Raw genomic sequence first — 27236 nt, 5'->3', positions numbered from 1 at the left:
AGAAGTTCACGGGCACATTGGGCGCCTACGAAGTGGTCTCTCCTCTGCACATTTTACTGAAGACTCGTACGAGACCTCTGATCTGTTGGAGCGTTGGCTATAAGCCTGTACTGAAAGAGGGTGCAGTACCAACAATTAAAGGAAAGCAAGTTCAGTTGCATCAGTTCTCCCAGAGCGTGAGCCGAGGGTTGTTGCTAAAACCCGGGACAGAACAGGACGTATCGCTCGGGCAGTGACCTCCTCGCGGCTGTTGCTAAAACCGGTGACGTCCCGTCCCAGGTTTTAGTAATTGCCTGAGCCGAGCAGTAATGACGGAGTACTCAATATGGACAAAATGGAGAATGAGTGGACCAGCCGTCTGATTTCTCCGCTGGATATGCTCGCCTCAGCAGCAATATCTCGCCCTTACGTGGAAGAAGCGAACGAACGGAGAACTGAACGAACAACTGAGAGTCAGATCGTTTCAAAAACAAATCGGCCACAAGATCAGCCTTCAAGAAGCGAGAACACAGATGGGTAAGAAGCGACTCATTTGTTTACCTGCATTTAGATTAATACATGTAACTTGTATTGTGTGTTTAAGTTAGCGGTATAAGATTATTTAATTTGCTTCAGAATGTGATTGTCTCAGTTCATCTGATTATTTAATTAGCCTTTTACATTTTATCAGTGAAAACGCATGCGTGTACATGTCTGTTGCATAAGTTATAACACCTATCCTGTTTTAATGAGAGTCAACCCACAATCAATGAAGTCAAATCAGTCTTAGTTGAGCAAGTCGGTAACGGCATTTCTTCTTACTTTCACCATAATTTTTAAATATATGACTTTAGCCTATAGCTGTAAAAGGCCTCGGCTTTAAAGGAACAGTCCACCGTATTTCCATAATGAAATATGCTCTTATCTGAATTGAGACGAGCTGCTCCGTACCTCTCCGAGCTTTGCGCGACCTCCCAGTCAGTCAGACGCAGTCAGACGCGCTGTCACTCCTGTTAGCAATGTAGCTAGGCTCAGTATGGCCAATGGTATTTTTTGGGGCTGTAGTTAGATGCGACCAAACTCTTCCGCGTTTTTCCTGTTTACATAGGTTTATATGACCAGTGATATGAAACAAGTTCAGTTACACAAATTGAAACGTAGGGATTTTCTATGCTATGGAAAGTGCGCACTATAATGACAGGCGTACTAACACCTTCTGCGCGCTTCGGCAGCGCATTGATATCTGAGCTCCGTGTCAATGCGCTGCCGAAGCGCGCAGAAGGTGTTAGTACGCCTGTCATTATAGTGCGCACTTTCCATAGCATAGAAAATCCCTACGTTTCAATTTGTGTAACTGAACTTGTTTCATGTCACTGGTCATATAAACCTATGTAAACAGGAAAAACGCGGAAGAGTTTGGTCGCATCTAACTACAGCCCCAAAAAATACCGTTGGCCATGCTGAGCCTAGCTACATTGCTAACAGGAGTGACAGCGCGTCTGACTGCGTCTGACTGACTGGGAGGTCGCGCAAAGCTCGGAGAGGTACGGAGCAGCTCGTCTCAATTCAGATAAGAGCATATTTCATTATGGAAGTACGGTGGACTGTTCCTTTAAAGCTGGTTCCCGCTGTGACGTCACGCACTCAGGGCTGGCTGGCTCAGCAGGGCAGCTCAAACGCCAACTTTGCGGTCGATTTTAACTCTCAAAAAAAACCTCTCTCTCTTCCCGTTTATGCAGCATACAAGAGTCAAGGATGGATAAATTATCCACTCAGAAATGTATTTAAAAATAAAGGTTCGGCATACCTCCTTTAACTATATCCATGTCAATGAGGCCAAACATGAACCACTCATCTAACATCAGCGAAGTGTGGACATTTAATAAATAAATAAATAAATAAATAAATAAAAATATTGCACAACTCAGAATTTCACCCAAGAACCCAACCCATCAAATCTTGGCTTCTGGGGCAGTAAAATATTCCCTTCAATATGTCCTACATGTCAATACCATCATAGAGAAGATTCGTGAACTTAAAGATGCCTCAATACATTATCCACGAGGTCTATAAATTAAACATAGAGGTCAAATTGTGCCAGCAGCTGTCGCTAACGTTCAGCCGTTACACCCGCGAGAGCCGTCCTGGCTACGGCGACCTGGAAAGACTCCACTTTCAGTTCATACAAAACGCTCAGCTCCTTACAAAACAAACTAACTCATAATACAAAATATTAACTGACGAGAATGCATCGAGCCTCAAGACACCGCTGGTTTGTTTACTTTTGAAACCATTTTCCAAATATCTGGATTGAAAAGACATTTAAATCACATGGAAATTTTGACCCAGTTTGTCGCTCTGTTACCTGAGACTAGTCTTTTCTTGTGTAGTCTATAGACTGGTTCATAACTATTATCTTGCACGAGCACTCTGCACTGAAATGCTAAAGCCGTCCAAACATTCAGCAGTCTTTCACGTTCTGCTGTCTGAGATTTACAGCCCGAGAGATGGACTGTTGTTCTGATATACAGAACAGCTTGCATCACACACCACCAAAAAAAAAAAAAAAGCAGCTCCAAATACGTTCTGAGTCACCGGTTTGACATGAAAAATTCAAATATTGACAAGTTGGTATTATTTTTTACTTTGGTTAACGGCCAGTGGGATTTAATCCGAAGTTCCTCTCTATTTAGAGAGAGCAAAGCAGCAGCACATTAGCTCTTTAGTCTGTTCAGCTAAACATAGCTGCAGCCTTCACACCAATACTGCAGTCAATGTCTGATCACGTCAACCTTGGCGACGGCGGACGCACCGAGTCGAGTCTCTGCTGTAACTCAGAACAGCTGCGCTGCATCCTGTAACCTCGAGTCCAGCGTTTGCACCACCGCCTCCATGTCGGAGCTCTCATTAACATAACCGAACTGAAAATCGTCAATAAAAAACAAAAAGCTCTTGCTGTTTTGTTTTTAGGAGAAAAACCTGACATTTACAATTTATATTGGGCCATTATTAAAAAAAAATGTTCTGTTTCCGGTCCACCGGCCGGGTGAGTGCCGTTTGTGCGGTTGAAATTTTTTTTTTTAATGCCGTTTTTTTTTTTACATTTTTTCGGGTTCGTAAATCTAAAATCAAACTTGACATTTATGCATTCCCAGGGCTTTCCACTAAGGCTGGGCATACACTGTGCGATTTTTTCAATCGCGGTATTTAGCTGCTGCTCACACTGTACGAGTGAATCGCAGGGGTAAACAGCACGCAGCTTACAATTCCTGTTCTCACGCTATACGATCCGATGCTCGGATGCGATCTGACTGCTCACACTGTACTTCCATACTTCCAGATTCTTGTATCCGGAACTGCAATGTGAATAGTGTTGTGACGTTCGCGAACGAACCGATTCTTTTGAACGGCTCCTAGGCATGAACGATGAGAACCGAGTCTCGAGCTGGGGGAGCCGTTCTTTCTGTCGTTCTTTTTCTGTACTGTGTTTCAGATAGTTTATAATGTTGTTGTGCTATATTAATGATAATATTGTGGGAAAACTACTTTGCACGGACGTTCATTTAATTTATTCTATCGTCATTTTGTTTGTTCTATTTTTGTGTATTTTATTTATTTGTCTGTTTGTCTAGTTGTATCTATTTTGTATCTCAGACTTAAATATTTTTGTAAAACAAGTGTTTTTCTATAAAATATTCGTGTGTTCTTGATAACCATGTTCTTGAGTGGGTTCTTTTTTTTTTTTTTACAGAAAAGCCGTTCTATTCATTGAAGCCCTCATTGTTTTTTAATGGTTATTTATGAGCGTTTAGGGGTTACAATAATGTAAGTCTAGGTTGCTTTATATAAAAGGTATGTCCAGAAATATTGATGTCACTGTCTAAGCAGAGGGATCTGGCTTCTTTAGACGCTGTCTTCTTAAAACTGAATAAATATTTTTTTTAAAAAGAGCCAAACGAGCCAGTCTTTTGAACGGCTCTTTTCAAAGAATGGATCACAAAGATGCGGATCCCATCAAAGAGCCATAAATCCCATCTCTAAACGTGAAGAGGAGGAGGAGACCGGAAGTGCTGCTCAGTGTTTGTTTTCTCTCCCGTATCTGTGTTCGCGCATGTGTAGTGTGACAGGTTGAGGTAAATTGGCTCGTGACACTGCTTCAACAGTGCGATAGCCTCACGATGGGCGACCAGGATTTCAAACATGTTTGATTTTCATCCGATCGATCGGGAGGAGGTTGTGAGGTGTTAATCGCTTGTCATTACCCCATGTATACTACACAATCCGAGACGCACGACTGAGCCAAAAATTGGCCCGATCTCCAAAATAGTCGCACGAGTGAAAATCGTGTCAAAATCGGGCCAAAAATCGCACAGTGTATGCCCAGCCTAAGGCTCATACTAGCCAGCCATGATAAATACCGGTAAGTAGCCAGCCGGGGGGGGGGGGTTAAACACAAAATAAACTCCTGTGCATGCAGTTCCCAGGATTAAATGTATTTTCCACAGACCATTTATTTATTCACTTTACTCAAATACAAAGTAAAATGGCAGTAAATCATCTTTCTTTTCTTGCGTATTGCATCATGAGGCGTTCCTGGCTTGTAAATCTCTTTTCGGTGCATGACACATTCACGCAGCTGAGCATGCTATGAATTAACAACAACGACGGTCTGCAGTGGGGCGACACAATTACACACTCAGCGAACATTTCTCCATTTGTGTATGACGGTCTGCAGTGGCGGCTACACAAACGCTCAGCAAACATTTCTCCATTTGTGTATGAAAATACACTCCAACCACTCAGTTTGGGTTCATTTACAACCAACGGTGTCTTTTGATGCCAGCACGTAATTGAACTAGAGAAGACTGGTTTACCGGAGACAAAATAAGCGTCCTCTCTGCTTCTGTTCCCTCCGACACACTACTGCCTCCACCGAGTGCGCGCGCACTCTGAACTGAATCAGCTCTGCGCATGCGCCGTGCGGCACAAAAAAATGTCAGCCACCATGAAGGAAGCAGATCCGGAGTTTTCAAACATTTGCTTAAGTGTGAAATCGCAAAATGGTATTCTAGCGAACAACAAAATAGTAAAGATTCAGAAAAACAAGTCAGTGATCATTTTAATAGTGTAATTTCATCCGAACGAGGCCTAACGCTCGATTTAGAACTACAAAAAGTCCGTGTGTCGGACATTTGAAGTACCTTTGTAAAAGTTTTGCAAATGTTGCAGTCAGCATTTAAAATGCTAACAAAGTTTTTGTACAAGTTTCAGTTGATTAAACAGTCATATTTTATTAAATGTGTCTGCTTTTGTAATAAAAAAGTACTGAAAGTAAAAGCAAACACAGCATTGCGATTTCTTATCCATCCATTAAAAAAAAAATAAAAAAATCCCTCCCTCCCGACTGAAAGTTTTTTTGCTCACCCGGTGGACAGGAAACGGATTTTTTTTAAGGATGGCCCTGAAGATCATTGAAGTTTCCTTTTGTATTATACAGCACTGTACTTGTGCTAACAAGAACAACGGCCTTGTAAGTGCAGCACACAACTGCTAACTTCTCACTGGAAAAGACTTCACCACCACATTACAAATACACTATATTGCCAAAAGTATTTGCTCACCCATCCAAATTATCGGAATCAGGTGTTCCGATCACTTCCATGGCCACAGGTGTATAAACTCAAGCACCTCGGCATGCAGACTGTTTTTCCAGTTTGGAGCTGCCCCTTCCTCTTCCAACATGACTGTGCACCAGTGCACAAAGCAAGGTCCATAAAGACATGGATGACAGAGTCCGGTGTGGATGAACTTGACTGGCCTGCACAGAGTCCTGACCTCAACCCGATAGAACACCTTTGGGATGAATCTGAGAGCCAGGCCTTCTCGTCCAACATCAGCGTGTGACCTCACAAATCCGCTTCTGGAAGAACGGTCAAAAATTCCCATAAACACACTGCTAAACCTTGTGGACAGCCTTCCCAGAAGAGTTGAAGCTGTTCTAGCTGCAAAGGGTGGACCGACGTCATACTGAACCCTATGGATTAGGAATGGGATGTCACTTAAGCTCATATGTGAGTCAAGGCAGGTGAGCGAATACTTTTGGCAATATAGTGTATTTCAATACTGAATGTATTTCAGGGTGGAGGTTCAACTTTAGTTACATTCCTTCATCAGCCAGCCATTTCAAACCCTTTATATTAATATCCCTCTTCAAAAGGTGATAAAACTAAACTGGAAAGACAGGAACCCAAGACTAGTCACACTACAGCTCGCGAAGACCTGATGAAAAATTGATAGCATCGCCACCAATCGTATGATACATGGCGAATGTCCTCCGAGCTTCGCAAGTTGTTTTTTGGTGTTTCTCCGCCTCATGAGTGGCCAAAAAACGTCAGGAAAATTTTCAACGTATGCACTGAAACTTGGTGGCACGGTTTTCCATCGACAAACTAATGGTGATGATACACGGGGCAACTTTTTGGGCAATGTTGCTGGGCAATTGCGTTTTGACTCTTTTCTATTGAGATTGGGCAACATTGTTTCTTTCTGAATGGTTTTGATAATCTCTGGCAACTTTCTGAGATAAGCCAATCAGAACGCGAGTATCAAGTCATGTGACCTCCGGTGAGGTTCGGATCAGAAATTTCAAACAAATATGGCGGCCGCTCAGTGTCAGTGGAGTGAAGAGATGGAGAGACTCCTCATCTGTTTTTACGCCGGTAAGTTATTTTAATATTCTATATGGAGGAATTTACCTCACCAAAGCTCTAAAAAACAACAGGACAGCTTGATTAAATGGTCACAGCAAAAATTAAGACATCGATTTTTTTTAGCTAACTGTAAACTGCCGTTGCTAACTGTTGTTGCCCATTGTTAGTTGCCCTGAAAAGTTGCCCTGTGTCTCACCTAGTTGCCCGTTGCCAGCAACATTGCTCGGCAACACTGCCCGAAAAGTTGCCCCGTGTATCATCACCATTAGTGACAAATCGCTGGGTTTCATGTGACGTCACATCTGCCTCATTAGTTATTCAGAACTTTAGCTGGTGGTCTACCAAAGCTCAGTTGATGAAGCGTTTGTACGGAGAAGCTGCATTGCTCACATGAAAAACGCCTTACGCTTGCGTTGTTTTAGGTTGTTCGAATTGATCAAACCGTGAAACTGATAAGTTTCTTCAGGGTTCCCCATGAACTAATAAAGGGTGAACAAACAGGATTTCACAAAAAGACGTGGAGAAAGGTGGCTTTTGAACCTCTCAGTGAAATCGAAGGGAGCCGAGTCGAAGCATGCTCGAGTTTGCACTGATCACTTGGTGAAAGGTTTGTTTCTCTCTCTCAGCTACGTCCTTAGTGTTTTCCAACTACTTTTCTTGCTACGTGTCGTTATTTTACGGTACTTTTGTAGTCACGAAGCGCTAAAGTCCCCAGCTGTTTCTTTGTTTACTCCTCACAAAGTCCATATGCATGAAGGTCGTAACAAAATCCTTCCCCAGCCGTACAGTTACAATGCGCCGTGATCACTTCTCCGTCTTGTTTAACTAAGATCCAGGTCTTTAAAGGGGTTTCTGATGATCTTTGTGAATGATTTACCTGAGAGATAAGAGCCAACACAAGTGAGAATCAAGCAAACTGTTTGTTTATACTTTAACTTTCAGCACTTTGTTGTAAAGATGTGAATGAAAAGCTTTTTTTTTTTAATAATTTAAAAAACAAAAAAAATTAAAGGATTCATTCGGCAGCGACTTGATAGCGAGGTTCTTTACCCAGCCACATACAAAAAAAGTTGTAAGCCTCCATACTCTTCCACGCTTTCATCTGTTTTGCGGTGTAGAAGGACGTCTGCAACACCAGATAGTTCGAGATGTCGGGGAACTCGACTGAAGGGTAGTTTTCGAGATCGTATGACAAATCCTTCTTTCCCAGACTGTAGGGGTCGATTCCATTGCACATAGCAATCTTCTGAATATATCTAAAGCCAGCAGTGGCTTCTACATTACGAGCATGCTCAGATAAGTCATCGCTAGTTGTTTGCACTACGGCAGCCGTTTTGGTTTGCTAGACCACCGGAAGTGAAATCGCCAAGAGAAAAAAAAAGTGTCACATGACTGAAACCCAAGAATACTGGCAGATGGGTTTGGGAATGTTTCCAGAAGCTTGGGGAAATGTTGCCATCAAACACCTCATTTTCATCAATCACCCATCGCAAAGCATCGTGAGTTGCAGTGCGACCGTAGCCTTAATTTGCCAACAAAAACATGGCCAATGCACGCACTGAAATTTTTCGGGATGTTTTTGGCCACTCACGAGGCGGAGCCGTGAATCATATGATTAGTGGCGATGCTGCCAATATTTCATCGCCAAGTATTCGCAAACCCATCGCGAGCTGTAGTGTGATCAGGGCCTCAAGTATACAGCCTCACCATGACCTCCAATGTAGGACATATCACTAACAAATGATACGTTGAGAGTTATGGTCTCTGGAAAGTGATGTCAAAGGGTTTTAAAAAATAATAATAAACTGCAATAACAACCGAATTATTTTGGGTAGAGTTTTACCCAGAAATGCAATGGAAAAAGCTGTGGGGATCCCCCCCCCAGCCACACAGGAAAGGAAGTATTCTCCAGCACTCCATTCAGCTTCATCCCACAGGAAACATCTGCTTCACAAACAGGCAGAAAGATGGAGCATGTCTAATGTTTACAACTCCGAGAGGATAGGTTTCCTTACTACGCCATGTCAAATGCCAGGTGTGTTTGAGACTCTATGGTAACCTTTTGCTGGCTGAAGATCAGTTTTCTCCAGAAGGGGAGATAGTATAACAAGTTGAGCGCTGTCATCCAGAGGCTCAATACTGTGGTGGTGTTATTTTTAGCCCCGCCTGACTCACCGCTCCCAGAGTCTGACGTAATGGAATTCCCTCAAAATTCACCACTAATGTGAGCTTCTCTGAGGTTTACGACTGACTCGGCCTGCATCTGGACGTTAAGCTGAACCGAGCCAAATTATTCATACCGCTGCGGAATTTGTGAACAGGACGGGCGGCAACTTCAAGTCTAGCGCTCAAACTTCACTTCAGTGGCTTTTCAAGAAGAAATAAATAAAGCGGTTGGACCGGTGATCGGAACAATTTCTCAGGATATCCATGTCCTATTGTTACATCTCTTCCAAACTGCATGTCAAATGAATAAGTTAACTGATCGCCTGTAAGGCTACAAGGGGGAGATCTGATATTAAAATGAGCTCATTTTACTGGAGAAACAGCACTAGGCAGCTGAACAAACGCATTCAGTGATGTCCCTGGCACTTTTTCAGGTGGGATAAGGGCCTCTGCATGCTCTTGCGACAAGGCTTTCGCAGATAGCTTTTCGCAGACAGTTGTAATTTATCGTTGAGCGGGGAGTAATAGGCGTGCGCGATGTTATTCACCGCCACAACGCAAGGGGGCGCGAAGTCGCTAGGAGTAGTTGATGGGTGTGGTTAGTGGAGTGTTTATCCTCCGGTTACTTATAATGACTAGAACTGGAGTCGTATAGATGTACGTTAGGGCTGGGTATCACCAGATACCTCACGATACGATACTATGGCGATATTTTGCCCACGATAACGATAATATCACGGTACAGCAATTCTGCGATAATCGATATATTGCAAGAAATTTCAACCACATCACGATATCTGTGTCACTGAAGAAAATCAGAATTTATTGACCACTGTAAAATTACATTTCACATACATAACTACACACTCTTGCCAGACATATATTTGTCTCTATTCCACTGCTGGCAAAACCAAGAGTTGCTTCACTACAACATACAGAAAATTCCCATTTCTGTGCTAGTATTATCAACTTTTCTGTAAGCATGGACACATCAGTGCTGCTTAACAAGCAGAATCAAATTGTTTTATGAAAACTTAAAACTTGCACTGCAGACTGCACATTTCAGTGCTAACACTAATATCAATTTGTTCTTTGTAAACTTGAGAACATATACCGGAGAACATTTAACTTGTGCTTATTTTGCAGGAACAACACACTGTCTGAAACACATTGAAAAGTGCAGTGGGCATCTTAATTTAATTGGAGCGAAACAGGTTTTGCAAAGTGCATTCTCTTTGTCCGGCTCACTGTTTTTTTTTTTCTCCTTTCCTTTGGAATCCAAAGTGCCTCCAAACATCTGCCTTAAAGTTCGGCGGCGTCTCTAGGTTTATGTTAACAGCCATGCTTGCCTGTTTTTTTTCCCTCACTGCAACCGCCGGGGAAAAAAGAGAAGACGAAGAGTGCCTTGCAGTGAGGGAGCGGCACAGCGACACCTCGCGGAGCGGAGGTGCGGAAGTCATACTGGATTTACAACCCGTCTGAAACATGATTTTATTATTTGAAAAAATATCGATATTCAAATTGAGTATCGATATTGAATCGGAAGACAAAGTATCGCGATATATCGCCGTATCGATATTTTTGCACACCCCTAATGTACGTACTTCCTCAATCAATCGCTCTTCGTGCTGCTCCATCTTCGCTCGTGTTTTTAAAAATGCCGGTCGTGAAAACAAAAATCAGGAAAGTAGGGAAGCGGAAGTGCGTGTACAGCGGATGTAGAGTGGACCAATCAGAGCCCTCGTCTGCGACGCTGTCTGCGAGGCTTCTGCGGTGGTCACAATTTTTGGGAGGCGCGCGCAGAGCATCTGCGAAGGTGGGGGGGCTACGCACATGCTATCTGCGACACCGTCTGCGAGGACTGGGTTGTCAGCATAAATTGGCCTTAAGTTGACTACCAGCTTTCTATTTATAATTGCCTGAAGCAAGATTCAGAAAGCTGTTAATTTCAGGGTCATGAGCATCTTTTCTCCCCTGTCCAACAACCAGAGAAAAGAAAATCTCCGATATTAACGTGTAACCACGATAAGCTATTTTTATGGTGGGATGCATCTTGCTCGAGAGTGCACTACTCATCCCTGAATCATACCACAGGAGCTACACACATCAGCCAAGGATGCGATCAGGCTAACTGAGGTTCAGACAGGCAGTTCAAATCCAGCTTCTCTGATCTGAGCAGGAAAGGTTTTTGCAGGTCCCATCCACATATTTGGAATTATTTTTATTATTGGTTCCATTTTGGCCTCCTGTCGACGTTAAGACACCCTTGAAACGTGGTGCTAGGACTCTGTTCATCATGGCTGCTGACCAGATCTGTGATTTCTTATCTGACAACACGTTTGCAAGTTAATTCCACGTTGCTTCAGAGATGCCAGAATATGATGGATGCTGGACAACTCACAAATCCACGTCTGAAACTTTTTAATAAGGCCTGAGAGAACCCTCCAGGTATCCGGTGGTTTATTCCCCAGTGTCTTTGCGTGGTTTAGCCACATGTTTAAATGTGAATAAAATTAATCAAATTATATGATCGATCATTCTACATTTAAAGAGAAAAAATAAATTGTTAAGTTTGAACTTTTTGACTGGATTTTTCATTTGATTTAGGGAAACAAAATTCAAGTAGTTGAAGAAACTTTGACTAGCGAGCTGAATCAAATCACGGGTTTGCATGTTTAAATCTATACAGCTCAACGGAACAGTTTCAAATAGAGATGAAAGTGGAGCAAAGGAAAAAACCCTGAAGTTTTGAAAGTCAAACTAAGATTTTTTTTTTTTTTTTTTTGGGGGGGGGGGGGGGGGGGGGGGGACATCCCCCGAAAATATTTTAATAACATAACACGCAAAACGCTGCATTCTAGTGCATTTTAGTACTTGTTTTAGTGAAAATAAGTTATAACTTTTAAGCCTTTTTCTTTCATGTACATTAATGATTAACATGTCAAAAATATCTAATGTAATTCCCTGAGTTAATGAGTAATTTTCAGGAGTGCGTTTAGAAAACGCGGTGATTTTCCTGCCACACACTTCATTACTTTGAAAAAAATCAGACAGTTGAAGGTAAACTCAGCAAAATCCCAAAACAGTGCTGTTAAAGTAAAGGTCTGTTAGAGTTTCTAAAGCTTTCAGGTTTCAGTGTTGGGGACGTTGAGCCTCGTTTATCAATCTTTTAGTCGAGTTGTGCGTTTGCAGAAGCTAAAGTGAACTAAAAAGCTCCAATTCAGATTTATGCGAGTTGAAGCCAATTGTTTACATTAGTTTGTATTGTCTGTAAATTTAAACACGCCAATGAATACCACATTTCTCATGTAAATCAGGGGCGTGGCTAGGATTTTTCGTGTGCGTCACACACTGACTGGCAGCCTGAGTGCATTATGTAACAAAAATTAATTCCCATTGCTAGTTTTAGGCAGCTTAGAAACCAGCTCTTCCATTATTGCTGTTTCTTCCACGGTTTCTTGATGTGTTCTAGAAACGGCACTAAAACTTCGCTTCGAAACTACAAAATGCAACTTTGATGGAAAAAAATATATAATAAATTGCTGACCTGTCTTCACGTCAAAAGGAGGAAAGTTTTGCTTGTTTTGACATGGCGAATTATTAACACAAGAGGAAATACTTGTAATTCGCAACTAAAAAGACTGCAGCTCCACTGGCAGCTTCAACACGCTTTCTAGTGCGATTGGGTTGCGCTTGCGTAGAACGGTGTCAGTCCTGCTCGCCTTAGCACGTGCGCCTTGGGCACACACGCCTAACGAGCTCCGGCACGCGCGCCGTTAACAAAGAACACCTGTCTTTAATCAACGAACTATGTTTGGGCTATTTAAGGACTGCGCCCATGCAAGGACGATGCGAAGTATTACGCTGCGTCTAGGAACGCGAAAAATCCAAAAAATACATTTCTCCATTCGGGAAACCGGAGATTTTCAAGGAGTTTTGTCAAATATCTGGATTTCCGGGTAAATCCGGAAGACTTTCATTCCTGTTCAAAGGACTTTCTAAAGACGCGATCATCATTCGAAAACGTTATGGTTCGTCAGTCATGATCCAGTATGATGTGGGGTTTCTACAAAGAAGTTACAGTAAAAAAAAAATAACTAAAAATTTAAAACAAATAAAGGATATCTATTTCTTTTTTTTACTCTATTTACTCACAGAAACACAGCTCGGGCTTCCTATTGTCAGATGTTCACGGTCACGGCAATACGGCTGCCAATCAATATTTATACAATTTGTGACCATTCTAAAAAAAAGTTCTCATAAAATGACTTATTGGTGTCTTAGAAGGTAAAATTACAAATCAAACTTAGTTCAATTCAATGACTGGGCTAAACCATGTGAACGTAAGCTATTTAGCATGTAAGCGGTCATGGCAATATGGCTGCGGGCTATATCATTTCTGACCCTTAACTCTAAAAACTGAGAAATTACTGTTATTGGTGTCTTAGAAGGCAAAATTATTATATCAAACTTGGTTCAGTTCAATGATGGGACTAAAACACCTGAAGATGGGGCTCATACACTGGGGGCTAAACCACACGCCGTATTCAAGTCTAACCTTAAAGTGCACATCACGGGTAAATTCAGGAGTGAGATCGATGTAATTCTCCTATTTTATATTAAACTTTGGTCAAATATCTGTCACATTTTGTACAATTTTTTTATCTTGCGCAATACCAGAAAAATTCAGTTGAAGTCGAGCCATTTGAGGCGAATTGGTCCGCCTCTGAAGAAACTTGGTGTTTGGATTTCCCGGCAAACATTGATTTTGGTGACGTCGCGTGCGGGACGCCTCCCTCTGAATCCTACGTCAGCGCTGGTTTGTTTATGAGAAAACGACCTGGTGGTTTTCTGCAAATTTCTTCAACGTTATCACGTAATTATTAAAATGGTTAACAGATGTATCGTAGGAGGGTGTAGCAACACCAATCTTGATGGGATTAGTACTCATCGTTTCCCAAAAGACCGGACAATGAGAGAGAAATGGGAGCGCTTGGTCTACACAGGCTGTGCACTGAAACCGTGCAAAGCTCGCGCAGCCTGCTGGCGCTTCCGCAGGTGACGTCACGAATCTGGCTCCAGACTCCCTCGGGATTTTTCCAGACGCGTTTTATTTTATTTTTTTCTGCTGTAGACAGATGGCCTTGTGCAAAATTACCTTTCTGGATGAGTGTGTAAAGGGACATACTTTCATATAAAAAAAAAAAAAATGCTCCAGGATATGCACTTTAAGCAGAAAACTGAAGAACCACTGGAGTCGTAGACTTATCATCTGCTAATGCACACTGAAGCAGCAATTTTGGCCACTGAGAACACATTTATAAATTTAAAAAAAAAAAAAAAAAAGAAGCGCTCTCCAGTGCTGCGGTGTGAATGGTGAGAACATTAGCCTGTGGGTTTCACAAATCGTCACATGACCCAAACTCAATCCTGAGATAATTTGACTTCTCTCTATGCTGTCTGGCATTTATTTTTAGCAACTGTAGTGTGTGTGTATAATACAAATGCTGCATTCCTGCCAACAGTACCAAAGATTGTATATTTCCTGCTGCATGACCGACCCGTGTGCCACTACTGTGTACTTAAACATGCACAATCATTTTCGTGACACTCAGCTAGCACAAATACAAAACTTTTATACAAAAAGCAAAAACACCAATGTGAACGAAAAGCTTGGGTGTATTAGTGTGGACACGGCCTACGACTGTAGAGAAACTACATTTAACAACAAGGCTCGCTAGATCATTGGGGAAGCCGTGGCCTTGAGGTTAGAGAAGTAGCTCTGGGACCAAAAGGTCACCAGTTCAATTCCCTGGACCAGCAGGAATAGATGACGTGCCCTTGAGTAAGACACCAAACCCCCAACTGCTCCCTGGGTGGGGTGTAACAGGGTCCTGTTGTACATCATGTCTGCTAAATGCCTGTAATGTACGTGCAAATCATTAAAACCAGATTAACTAAATAAATACGAGTGAGGGTAAGGGGGAGCGGGAGTTGGACAGATGGATCGGGGCAGCGTCAGCAGTGATGCGGAAGCTAAACTGGTCTGTTGCGGTAAAGAGAGAGCTGAGCCAAAAGGTAAAGCTGTCAATTTACTGGTCCATCTACGTTCCCACTCTCACCTATGGTCACGCGCTATGGGTAGTGACTGAAAGAACGAGATTGTGGATACAAGTGGTAGAAATGAGTTTTCTCCGCAGGGTGGCTGGGCTCTCCCTTAGAGACAGGGTGAGAAGCTTGGTCACTCGGGAAAGACCTGGAGTAGAACTGCTGCTCCTCCACATCGAAAGGAGTCAGCTGAGGTGGTTCAGGCACCTTGTTAGGATGCTCCCTGGACACCTCCCAAGGGAGGTTCTCTCTCACACACCTCTCTCTCTCTCTCTCTCACACACACACACACACACACACACCTCTTACTTCCTCGTTAGCCAAGCCGGGGCATGTAGGAGAGATTTCTACACAACTATCAAAACCTGCCCTTAAAAATAAATTAAAAATAATAACTCGCTCGCTTTTTAACAGGTTTGAGAAAACCTCAAAGCTTTTGTTCCACAGAGTGGAGTGTGTCAGTGGTGATCAGTGAGTGCGCTGTGTCAGTGGTGATCAGTGAGTGCGCTGTGTCAGTGGTGATCAGTGAGTGCGCTGTGTCAGTGGTGATCAGTGAGTGCGCTGTGTCAGTGGTGATCAGTGAGTGCGCTGTGTCAGTGGTGATCAGTGAGTGCGCTGTGTCAGTGGTGATCAGTGAGTGCGCTGTGTCAGTGGTGATCAGTGAGTGCGCTGTGTCAGTGGTGATCAGTGAGTGCGCTGTGTCAGTGGTGATCAGTGAGTGCGCTGTGTCAGTGGTGATCAGTGAGTGCGCTGTGTCAGTGGTGATCAGTGAGTGCGCTGTGTCAGTGGTGATCAGTGAGTGCGCTGTGTCAGTGGTGATCAGTGAGTGCGCTGTGTCAGTGGTGATCAGTGAGTGCGCTGTGTCAGTGGTGATCAGTGAGTGCGCTGTGTCAGTGGTGATCAGTGAGTGCGCTGTGTCAGTAGGGATCAGTAGTTATTAGTGAGTGCGCTGTGTCAGTAGTGATTAGTGAGTGCGCTGTGTCAGTGGTGATCAGTGAGTGCGCTGTGTCAGTAGTGATCAGTGAGTGCGCTGTGTCAGTAGTGATCAGTGAGTGCGCTGTGTCAGTAGGGATCAGTAGTTATTAGTGAGTGCGCTGTGTCAGTAGTGATTAGTGAGTGCGCTGTGTCAGTGTTGATCAGTGTTGATCAGTGAGGCGCTGTGTCAGTAGTGATCAGTGAGTGCGCTGTGTCAGTAGTGATCAGTGAGTGCGCTGTGTCAGTAGTGATCAGTGAGTGCGCTGTGTCAGTAGTGATCAGTGAGTGCGCTGTGTCAGTAGTGATCAGTGAGTGCGCTGTGTCAGTAGTGATCAGTGAGTGCGCTGTGTCAGTAGTGATCAGTGAGTGCGCTGTGTCAGTAGGGATCAGTAGTTATTAGTGAGTGCGCTGTGTCAGTAGTGATTAGTGAGTGCGCTGTGTCAGTGGTGATCAGTGAGTGCGCTGTGTCAGTAGTGATCAGTGAGTGCGCTGTGTCAGTAGTGATCAGTGAGTGCGCTGTGTCAGTAGGGATCAGTAGTTATTAGTGAGTGCGCTGTGTCAGTAGTGATTAGTGAGTGCGCTGTGTCAGTGTTGATCAGTGTTGATCAGTGAGGCGCTGTGTCAGTAGTGATCAGTGAGTGCGCTGTGTCAGTAGTGATCAGTGAGTGCGCTGTGTCAGTAGTGATCAGTGGTGATCAGTGAGGCGCTGTGTCAGTAGTGATCAGTAGTGATTAGTGTGTGTGCTGTGTCAGTAGCGATTAGTGAGTGTGCTGTGTCAGTAGTGATCAATAGCGATTAGTGAGTGTGCTGTGTCAGTAGTGATCAATAGCGATTAGTGAGTGTGCTGTGTCAGTAGTGATCAATAGCGATTAGTGAGTGTGCTGTGTCAGTAGTGATCAATAGCGATTAGTGAGTGTGCTGTGTCAGTGGTGATCAGTGAGTGCGCTGTCTCGGTGATCAGTAGTGATTAGTGAGTGTGCTGTGTCAGTAGTGATCAGTGGTGATCAGTGAGTGCGCTGTGTCAGTAGTGATCAGTGGTGATCAGTGAGGTGCTGTGTCAGTAGTGATCAGTGGTGATCAGTGAGTGCGCTGTGTCAGTAGTGATCAGTGAGTGCGCTGTGTCAGTAGTGATCAGTGAGTGCGCTGTGTCAGTAGTGATCAGTGAGTGCGCTGTGTCAGTAGTGATCAGTGAGTGCGCTGTGTCAGTAGTGATCAGTGAGTGCGCTGTGTCAGTAGTGATCAGTGAGTGCGCTGTGTCAGTAGTGATCAGTGAGTGCGCTGTGTCAGTAGTGATCAGTGAGTGCGCTGTGTCAGTAGGGATCAGTAGTTATTAGTGAGTGCGCTGTGTCAGTAGTGATTAGTGAGTGCGCTGTGTCAGTAGTGATCAGTGGTGATCAGTAGTGATCAGTGAGTGTGCTGTGTCAGTAGTGATCAGTAGTGATTAGTGAGTGCGCTGTGTCAGTAGTGATCAGTGAGTGTGCTGTGTCAGTAGTGATCAGTAGTGATTAGTGAGTGCGCTGTGTCAGTGGTGATCAGTGAGTGCGCTGTGTCAGTAGTGATCAGTGAGTGCGCTGTGTCAGTAGTGATCAGTGAGTGCGCTGTGTCAGTAGGGATCAGTAGTTATTAGTGAGTGCGCTGTGTCAGTAGTGATTAGTGAGTGCGCTGTGTCAGTGTTGATCAGTGTTGATCAGTGAGGCGCTGTGTCAGTAGTGATCAGTGAGTGCGCTGTGTCAGTAGTGATCAGTGAGTGCGCTGTGTCAGTAGTGATCAGTGAGTGCGCTGTGTCAGTAGTGATCAGTGAGTGCGCTGTGTCAGTAGTGATCAGTGAGTGCGCTGTGTCAGTAGTGATCAGTGAGTGCGCTGTGTCAGTAGTGATCAGTGAGTGCGCTGTGTCAGTAGTGATCAGTGAGTGCGCTGTGTCAGTAGTGATCAGTGAGTGCGCTGTGTCAGTAGGGATCAGTAGTTATTAGTGAGTGCGCTGTGTCAGTAGTGATTAGTGAGTGCGCTGTGTCAGTGGTGATCAGTGAGTGCGCTGTGTCAGTAGTGATCAGTGAGTGCGCTGTGTCAGTAGTGATCAGTGAGTGCGCTGTGTCAGTAGGGATCAGTAGTTATTAGTGAGTGCGCTGTGTCAGTAGTGATTAGTGAGTGCGCTGTGTCAGTGTTGATCAGTGTTGATCAGTGAGTGCGCTGTGTCAGTAGTGATCAGTGAGTGCGCTGTGTCAGTAGTGATCAGTGAGTGCGCTGTGTCAGTAGTGATCAGTGGTGATCAGTGAGGCGCTGTGTCAGTAGTGATCAGTAGTGATTAGTGTGTGTGCTGTGTCAGTAGCGATTAGTGAGTGTGCTGTGTCAGTAGTGATCAATAGCGATTAGTGAGTGTGCTGTGTCAGTAGTGATCAATAGCGATTAGTGAGTGTGCTGTGTCAGTAGTGATCAATAGCGATTAGTGAGTGTGCTGTGTCAGTAGTGATCAATAGCGATTAGTGAGTGTGCTGTGTCAGTGGTGATCAGTGAGTGCGCTGTCTCGGTGATCAGTAGTGATTAGTGAGTGTGCTGTGTCAGTAGTGATCAGTGGTGATCAGTGAGTGCGCTGTGTCAGTAGTGATCAGTGGTGATCAGTGAGGTGCTGTGTCAGTAGTGATCAGTGGTGATCAGTGAGTGCGCTGTGTCAGTAGTGATCAGTGAGTGCGCTGTGTCAGTAGTGATCAGTGAGTGCGCTGTGTCAGTAGTGATCAGTGAGTGCGCTGTGTCAGTAGTGATCAGTGAGTGCGCTGTGTCAGTAGTGATCAGTGAGTGCGCTGTGTCAGTAGTGATCAGTGAGTGCGCTGTGTCAGTAGTGATCAGTGAGTGCGCTGTGTCAGTAGTGATCAGTGAGTGCGCTGTGTCAGTAGGGATCAGTAGTTATTAGTGAGTGCGCTGTGTCAGTAGTGATTAGTGAGTGCGCTGTGTCAGTAGTGATCAGTGGTGATCAGTAGTGATCAGTGAGTGTGCTGTGTCAGTAGTGATCAGTAGTGATTAGTGAGTGCGCTGTGTCAGTAGTGATCAGTGAGTGTGCTGTGTCAGTAGTGATCAGTAGTGATTAGTGAGTGCGCTGTGTCAGTAGTGATCAGTAGTGATTAGTGAGTGCGCTGTGTCAGTTTGCTGCCTGTTGAAGCGGCGCTTTCACTTCTACAGCAGCAGTCAGTTGGCAAGCAGCTCGTTTCCCTTTCACTCTATTAAAGGCGCTTTAAAGCCTGTTCAGCAGAGTAAACAGTCAGTGAGTCTCAGAGTGAAGTTTACTCACAAATTTCTTTTTCCCTTCTCCTTCTCCGTCGTAGCTCTTCTTGGGCTTCTTGTCCTTGCCGCTTTTTGAAGCGGCGGCGCTGGGAGCAGCCGCGGAGTTTCCCCAGTTAGCGGAGTCCATGACTGACTCTAATCCACAAACAGCTCTCAGCAGAGCCTGGCGGGATTCGACACTGGCTGGAGCGCGGAGTTTAGGCCGGGTTTAGTTTAGCTGCGGCCCCTCCCTCTCTCTCTCCCTCTCTCTCTCTCCCTCTCTGTGTGTGTTAGCTCACTCTCCCACCGGCCCGACAAAACCGAGGGAAATTTGAAAGCCAAATCCCTAAAAACTTCTCTTATTCGAAACCGGTCAGGTCCACGGTTTTAGCGGTACCATCTACCCCGAATCCCCGCACAGACCGGGTCAGTAACTCCCGGGTTTAGTCGCGCAGACTCGGCGCGCGCTACTCACTCACTCCCTCCCGCCCCGGGCTTTCCCCGCGCGCGCACACACCCGCTGTGTGCTCGAGCTGCTCGGAGTCGCGCGCCGAAATCTCTCCGTTTCCTGAATGCCGTGAGCAGCAGCAGCAGCGCGGGCCGCTTCCCTCAGTCCCGCCGCTTCCCTCAGTCCGCCGCTTCCCTCAGTCCCGCCGCTTCCCTCAGTCCCGCCGCTTCCCTCAGTCCGCCGCTTCCCTCAGTCCGCCGCTTCCCTCAGTCCGCCGCCGTCCGCTCCCTCAGTCCGCCGCGTCCCTCAGTCCCGCCGCTTCCCTCAGTCCGCCGCGTCCCTCAGTCCTCCCGGTAGCGCTCTCACTTCTCGCCTTTCCGCGCACACTTGTGTCCCAGCCAGCGCGAGTTCACTTCCCCAAGCCGCGCTGTTTACACGCGAACCCAGCGCTCCACTTCCTGTCTTGAGTGCAGGTTAGCGCGAGGACGCGCTGCCGGAAGAAAGGGCGGGGCCACATGCGCACGAGCAGCTCACCTGAACCTCCTATGTTGGGCAGGCCTTCTCAAGCTTCAACTGTGATTGATAGATCCATTCATCCATCCATCCCACTGACCCCCTCAGCACTGATTCATTTCATCCATCCATCCATCCCACTGACCCCCTCAGCACTGATTCATTTCATCCATCCATCCATCCCACTGACCCCCTCAGCACTGATTCATTTCATCCATCCATCCATCCCACTGACCCCCTCAGCACTGATTCATTTCATCCATCCATCCATCCATCCCACTGACCCCCTCAGCACTGATTCATTTCATCCATCCATCCATCCATCCCACTGACCCCCTCAGCACTGATTCATTTCATCCATCCATCCATCCCACTGACCCCTCAGCACTGATTCATTTCATCCATCCAGCCCACTGACCCCCTCAGCACTGATTCATTTCATCCATCCATCCATCCATCCATCCATCCCACTGACCCCCTCAGCACTGATTCATTTCATCCATCTATCCATCCAGCCCACTGACCCCCTCAGCACTGATTCATTTCATCCATCCATCCATCCATCCCACTGACCCCCTCAGCACTGATTCATTTCATCCATCCATCCATCCATCCCACTGACCCCCTCAGCACTGATTCATTTCATCCATCCATCCATCCCACTGACCCCTCAGCACTGATTCATTTCATCCATCCAGCCCACTGACCCCCTCAGCACTGATTCATTTCATCCATCCATCCATCCATCCATCCATCCCACTGACCCCCTCAGCACTGATTCATTTCATCCATCTATCCATCCAGCCCACTGACCCCCTCAGCACTGATTCATTTCATCCATCCATCCATCCATCCATCCAGCCCACTGACCCCTCAGCACTGATTCATTTCATCCATCCATCCATCCAGCCCACTGACCCCCTCAGCACTGATTCATTTCATCCATCTATCCAGCCAGCCCACTGACCCCCTCAGAACTGATTCATTTCATCCATCCAACCCACTGACCCCCTCAGCACTGATTCATTTCATCCATCCAGCCCACTAACCCCCTCAGCACTGATTCATTTCATCCATCCAGCCCACTGACCCCCTCAGCACTGATTCATTTCATCCATCCATCCCATTGACCCCCTCAGCACTGATTAATTTCATCCATTCATCCATCCATCCCATTGACCCCCTCAATGCTGATTCATTTCATCCATCCATCCATCCATCCCATTGACCCCCCTCAACACTGATTCATTTCATCCATCCATCCAGCCCACTGACCCCCTCAGCACTGATTCATTTCATCCATCCATCCAGCCAGCCCACTGACCCCCTCAGAACTGATTCATTTCATCCATCCAACCCACTGACCCCCTCAGCACTGATTCATTTCATCCATCCAGCCCACTAACCCCCTCAGCACTGATTCATTTCATCCATCCAGCCCACTGACCCCCTCAGCACTGATTCATTTCATCCATCCATCCCATTGACCCCCTCAGCACTGATTAATTTCATCCATTCATCCATCCATCCCATTGACCCCCTCAATGCTGATTCATTTCATCCATCCATCCATCCATCCCATTGACCCCCCTCAACACTGATTCATTTCATCCATCCATCCAGCCCACTGACCCCCTCAGCACTGATTCATTTCATCCATCCATCCAGCCAGCCCACTGACCCCCTCAGAACTGATTCATTTCATCCATCCAACCCACTGACCCCCTCAGCACTGATTCATTTCATCCATCCAGCCCACTAACCCCCTCAGCACTGATTCATTTCATCCATCCAGCCCACTGACCCCCTCAGCACTGATTCATTTCATCCATCCATCCCATTGACCCCCTCAGCACTGATTAATTTCATCCATTCATCCATCCATCCCATTGACCCCCTCAATGCTGATTCATTTCATCCATCCATCCATCCATCCCATTGACCCCCCTCAACACTGATTCATTTCATCCATCCATCCATCCATCCATCCATCCATTATCTGTAGCCACTTATCCTACAGGGTCGCAGGCAAGCTGGAGCCTATCCCAGCTGACTACAGGTGAGAGGCAGTGTACACCCTAGACAAGTCGCCAGGTCATCGCAGGGCTGACACAAACAACCTTGATGTGCGGTCAATTTACAGCCACCAGTTAACCTAACCTGCATGCCTTTGGACTGTGGGGGAAACCGGAGCACCCGGAGGAAACCCACGCAGACACAGGGTGAACATGCAAACTCCACACAGAAAGGCCCCCGTCAGCCGCTGGGCTCGAACCCAGGACCTTCTTGCTGTGAGGCGACAGCGCTAACCACTACACCACCGTGCCACCGATTCATTTCATGGACATCATTTAAATATTTTGTCTGTTTAACCCTAACTCCATCCTCAACATTCTCCTTCCAATATGCTCTGCATCATGGATGATGGAGCTGCCAGGCACACAAAAACGAGGAAGGCCAAAGAGGAGATACATGGATGTGGTGAGAGAGGACATGAAAGTGGCAGGTGTGGTAGAGAAGGATGCGAAAGACATGGAGCAATGGAGATGAAAGATCCACTGTGGCGACCCCTAATTGGGAGCAGCCAAAAGAAAAAGAAGAAAGAAAGAAGTCTGCATTGAGGGGGACGATGCTGCAGTGGTTTACACTGTGACCTCACAGCAAGCAGATCCTGGGTTCAAGCCCAGCGGCCAACGAGAGTCTTTCTGTGTGGAGTTTGCATGTTCTCTCCGTGTCCGCGTGGGTTTCCTCCGGGTGCTCCGGTTTCCCCCACAGTCCAAAGACATGCAGGTTAGGCTAATTGGTGGCTCTAAATTGACCGTAGGTGTGAATGTGAGTGTGAATGGTTGTCTGTGTCTATGTGTCAGCCCTGTGATGACCTGGCGACTTGTCCAGGGTGTACCCCGCCTCTTGCCCATAGTCAGCTGCGATAGGATCCAGCTTGCCTGCGACCCTGGACAGGATAAGCAGCTACAGATAATGGATGGATGAATGTACTTATTTGTTTCACACTTACCTGACATGGTTGCATATTTTGTACTTTATATTGTCTTCTGTACTGTACTGCTATGTGTTACACCATGCTCCTGGAGGAACGACATTTCCCTCATGTAACACAAGCTGGGCAGGACAATCCTGCAGTGGTTCACACTGTCACCTCACAGCAAGCAGGTCTTGAGTTCAAGCCCAGTGGCCGACGAGAGTCTTTCTGAGTGGAGTTTGCATGTTACAAGATACAAGATGCCTTTATTGTTACTATACAAGTACAGTGAGATGTCGTTTGGAACAAGCCAGCAGATGCTCAGTTAAATTTACTAAAGTATAAAAGTATTTATAAAAAGTATAAAAGTACTTCAGTAAAAAGTAATACAAACACAAATATACACCATAAAATTATTGAGATAGAACAGAATTATTGAGGTAATATGCACAAATGAAGGAGTAAGATTATGTGCATGAAGTATTGCACAGAGAAATATTGTACAAGCGTGATAAAGTGCATGAGTATTGCACAGAGAAGAATATTATACAATATGTTCTCCCAGTTCCTGTGTGGGTTTCCTCCAGGTGTTCCGATTTCAACCCACAGTCCAAAGACATGTGGATTAGATCAACTGGCTACTCTAAATTGCCCATAGTTGTGAATGTCTGTCTGTCTCTCTGTGTTTGCTCCATGATAGATTGGTGAATTGTCTAGGGTGTACCCCGCCTCTCGCCCGAGAGAGCTGGGATTGGCTCCATCTCACCCATGACTCTTAATGCATAATCAGCATGGAGAATGAATGCATGCAAGCTTAAGAGGAAAGGGGGCATTAGGCCCTGTTGGGTATTTGGCCCCACTACATTGAAAATGCATGGAATTTATCACCAGCGTGTCAGACATTATTGCAGATTGCTCAGGAGCCAGTTGGAATGTGTGATAACTTTACCCATTAAAATGAAACAGAAATTGAAAGTTGGACTCTTCTCCTGGCGGATTATTTCCTCACACCTGTGAGGATTAGGCTCTACTATTTAAAAAAAAAATTGACTTGTTGGAAAACTGTTGCGCTTTTAACATTGGATTTGATGCATTAATTTGTAATTATGTGTTTGTTTGTTTGTTCTGTTAATAAAGTTACATTCTTTATACCATATCATTTTTTAAAAACAAAAAAGTGTGGTGCATAATGCTCCCCTTTCCCCTATAGAGGACTGATATTAAAAACCCACTTGATTGACTTGACTAGAGCCACAGAGTTTTCCATTCCTGATTTTTCCATGAACACATCAGGTCCAAGTTGACATTGTTTACAGGCTGGTTTTTTCCCCCTCAAGTTCATCATCGTCATCATCAATGGTCCTCGTCAGTTCGATGATGGGGGACCCATGTAGCCCTTTGGTGGTGCTTCTTGCGTCTCTCTTTTGCCATAGACGTCAGCCTGGCTTTGCAGAATTGCTTTCCCTCATAGAGCCGCGATCTCCAGGCCTGGAGGTCCAAGGAAGTTCTAAACCGGGACTGGCTGTCAAATCCAAAGATTTTGAGATCTTCCTTAGCACAGTCTTTCCATCTCTTCCTTGGTCTTCCCCTAGAACATATGCCGTGTCTCAATTTTCCAAACAGCAATCCATCCATCCATTTTCTGCCACTTATCCAGGTCTGGGTCATGGGGGTAGCAGCCTAAGCAGAGCAGCCCAGACTTCCCTCTCCCCGGCCACCTCCACCAGCTCTTCCAGGGGAATACAGAGGCATTCCCAGGCCAGCCGAGAGATGTAATCTCTCCAGCGTGTCCTGGGTCTACCCCGAGGTCTCCTCCCAGTGGCGTATGCCCAGAGACCCTCCCCTGGGAGGTGTCCAGGGGGCATCCTAACAAGGTGCCCGAACCACCTCAACTGACTCCTTTCGATGTGGAGGAGCAGCGGTTCTACTCTGAGTCTCTCACGAATGGCCAAGCTTCTCACCCTTTCCAACCAGCAATTGCTTGGGAATTCTATTGTCATCCATCCAGGATACATGGCCAAGCCATCGGATCCTGTTGCCTCTGAGAATGGTCTCTGTCCTTGTTGTTTTTGCCCGTTGCAGCACTTCAGCGTTGGTCACACGCTGCCACCATTATCCCTCAAGTGACTGAAGTTTGAATCAAATCCATTCAATTCAAGTGACCTGTCTCTTGATAACTCTAAGAACTCAGTAAAAATATATTTTAAGCAATACTTTGCTTATGGTGGGTTTTGATTTTCATCTTTGTAACGAAATTTAAGAAATCAGACACCCCTCAGTTTTGCATCACAGTCCCCACTTTGAAGACCACCACCGAAAAAAAATGGACAGAACCATGTCTGTGGTTTTATTTTGAAATAAAAGACTGACAAAATGCATGTGTAGGCTTCAATTTACTTCATTGTAATTTTAAACATGTAGATCAGCCAAGAAAGTAATTTATACTTTCTTTCATAGTTATCTCCAGAGATGTCCGGTAAGCTTTCAAAGAGAAAAAGACATCAACGCAGTTTGGACTTTGTGGAACCAAATACAACACCACCACCAGTGGTCATGACAAAAGAAATATGCAAAATGGTGTGAAAAATTGAGGCTGGGGTTGATTTCTTTCTAACCAATAACTGACATGTTAGTGAAACATCATCAGGTTGTTCCAGCTTCATGGAGGAAACACATCCTTTTCTTGTCTTGTCTTGGTCCCGTAACCCTACCAGGGGTCATGGGGGCTCTTCTTGAGTAAGTGTTTCACCAGCCTTCTCCACTGTGTGAGATCCTGAGCAATTCTTTGTGTTTCTGCAAAGGTCTTCTTGGTCCATTCAGTGATGTTGTCCACCCACTTTTTTCTCGGTCTGCCCCGCCTCCTTGCTCCATTAACTGTTCCTTGAAGAATAGTCTTTGACAGCTCATGCGATCTCATTATGTGTCCATACTAATTTACCTTTCTTCTTTTCACCGTTGTCAGCAGGTCCTCATATTGTCTCGTGTTGTTTGATGATTTTGCAGATGTCCTCATTTGTGACGTGGTCTGTATACCTTAATCCAAGAATCTTCCTGTAACATTTCATTTCATTTCATTTCTACAGCTTGTATTCTCCTTTCAAGTTCAGTATCCAGGATTCGCATGCATACAGAAAAACGGAGAGTACTAGAGCATGCAGTAGTTTCAATTTGGGTTTAAGGCTGACGTTCTTATCTTTCCAGATAGGTTTTAGTTTGTCTAGGGCTTTAGCTGTTAATGCTGCGCTTGCCAGGACTTCTGTCTTGGAGCCGTTTTCACTGATTATTGCTCCCAGATATTTGAATTTCTTTACAGTCTGAAGTTTGTGGCTGCTAGCTGCGATTTTTATTTTGATTGCTTTTTCAGGCGTGACAAATGTTTATGAATGCATCTGCCTTTTGGCGTGTGTCATATATATATTTTTAAAATTATGCATCAATGAGACTTTGTGATCCAAATCATTGCTCAACCCTTATAGTTTCATTCTCAAATTAACGACAAACATGAGATTCTATCCTCTCTTCTTCACACTCTTGATGTTTCTAAGACAAAATCAAAACACCTGGTCATGTTACTGAGAAACCAGAAAGTGCAAAGTCCTTTCTTCTGAAGCGTTTTCTGAGTTAGGAAATTTACTAACCGTTACAAAGTTTGTCACCTGAGACTCTTTCCATAAATGTTAAATAAACACATCCTTACAGAAAACGTCACCATCTCATCTTATCTCATCTCATCATCTGTAGCCACTTTATCCTGTTCTACAGGGTCGCAGGCAAGCTGGAGCCTATCCCAGCTGACTACGGGCGAAAGGCGGGGTACACCCTGGACAAGTCGCCAGGTCATCACAGGGCTGACACATAGACACAGACAACCATTCACACTCACATTCACACCTACGGCCAATTTAGAGTCACCAGTTAACCTAACCTGCATGTCTTTGGACTGTGGGGGAAACCGGAGCACCCGGAGGAAACCCACGTGGACACGGGGAGAACATGCAAACTCCACACAGAAAGGCCCTCGCCGGCCACGGGGCTCGAACCTGGACCTTCTTGCTGTGAGGCGACAGCGCTAACCACTACACCACCGTGCCACCCAAACGTCACC

At 45.3% G+C, this 27236-nt stretch overlaps 1 protein-coding gene across 1 annotated transcript in view; it reads right to left on the bottom strand.

The window, feature by feature from the left end:
• The window catches only part of LOC132870085 (protein diaphanous homolog 1), a 197738-nt gene extending 177823 nt beyond the window's left edge, over positions 1–19915 (bottom strand). The window contains exon 1 of the mRNA XM_060903632.1: positions 19219–19915. Within this exon, the coding sequence (XP_060759615.1) occupies positions 19219–19338 (120 nt within the window). The 5' untranslated portion in view covers positions 19339–19915. The remainder of the gene's footprint in view (positions 1–19218) is intronic.
• Positions 19916–27236: the final 7321 nt, after the last annotated feature.

The sequence above is a fragment of the Neoarius graeffei genome, chromosome 2 (assembly GCF_027579695.1).
Source record: "Neoarius graeffei isolate fNeoGra1 chromosome 2, fNeoGra1.pri, whole genome shotgun sequence".
NCBI classification, from domain to species: domain Eukaryota; kingdom Metazoa; phylum Chordata; class Actinopteri; order Siluriformes; family Ariidae; genus Neoarius; species Neoarius graeffei.
The sequence above is the reverse complement of the archived record's forward strand: the minus strand, read 5'-3'. Positions and strand labels throughout refer to the sequence as shown.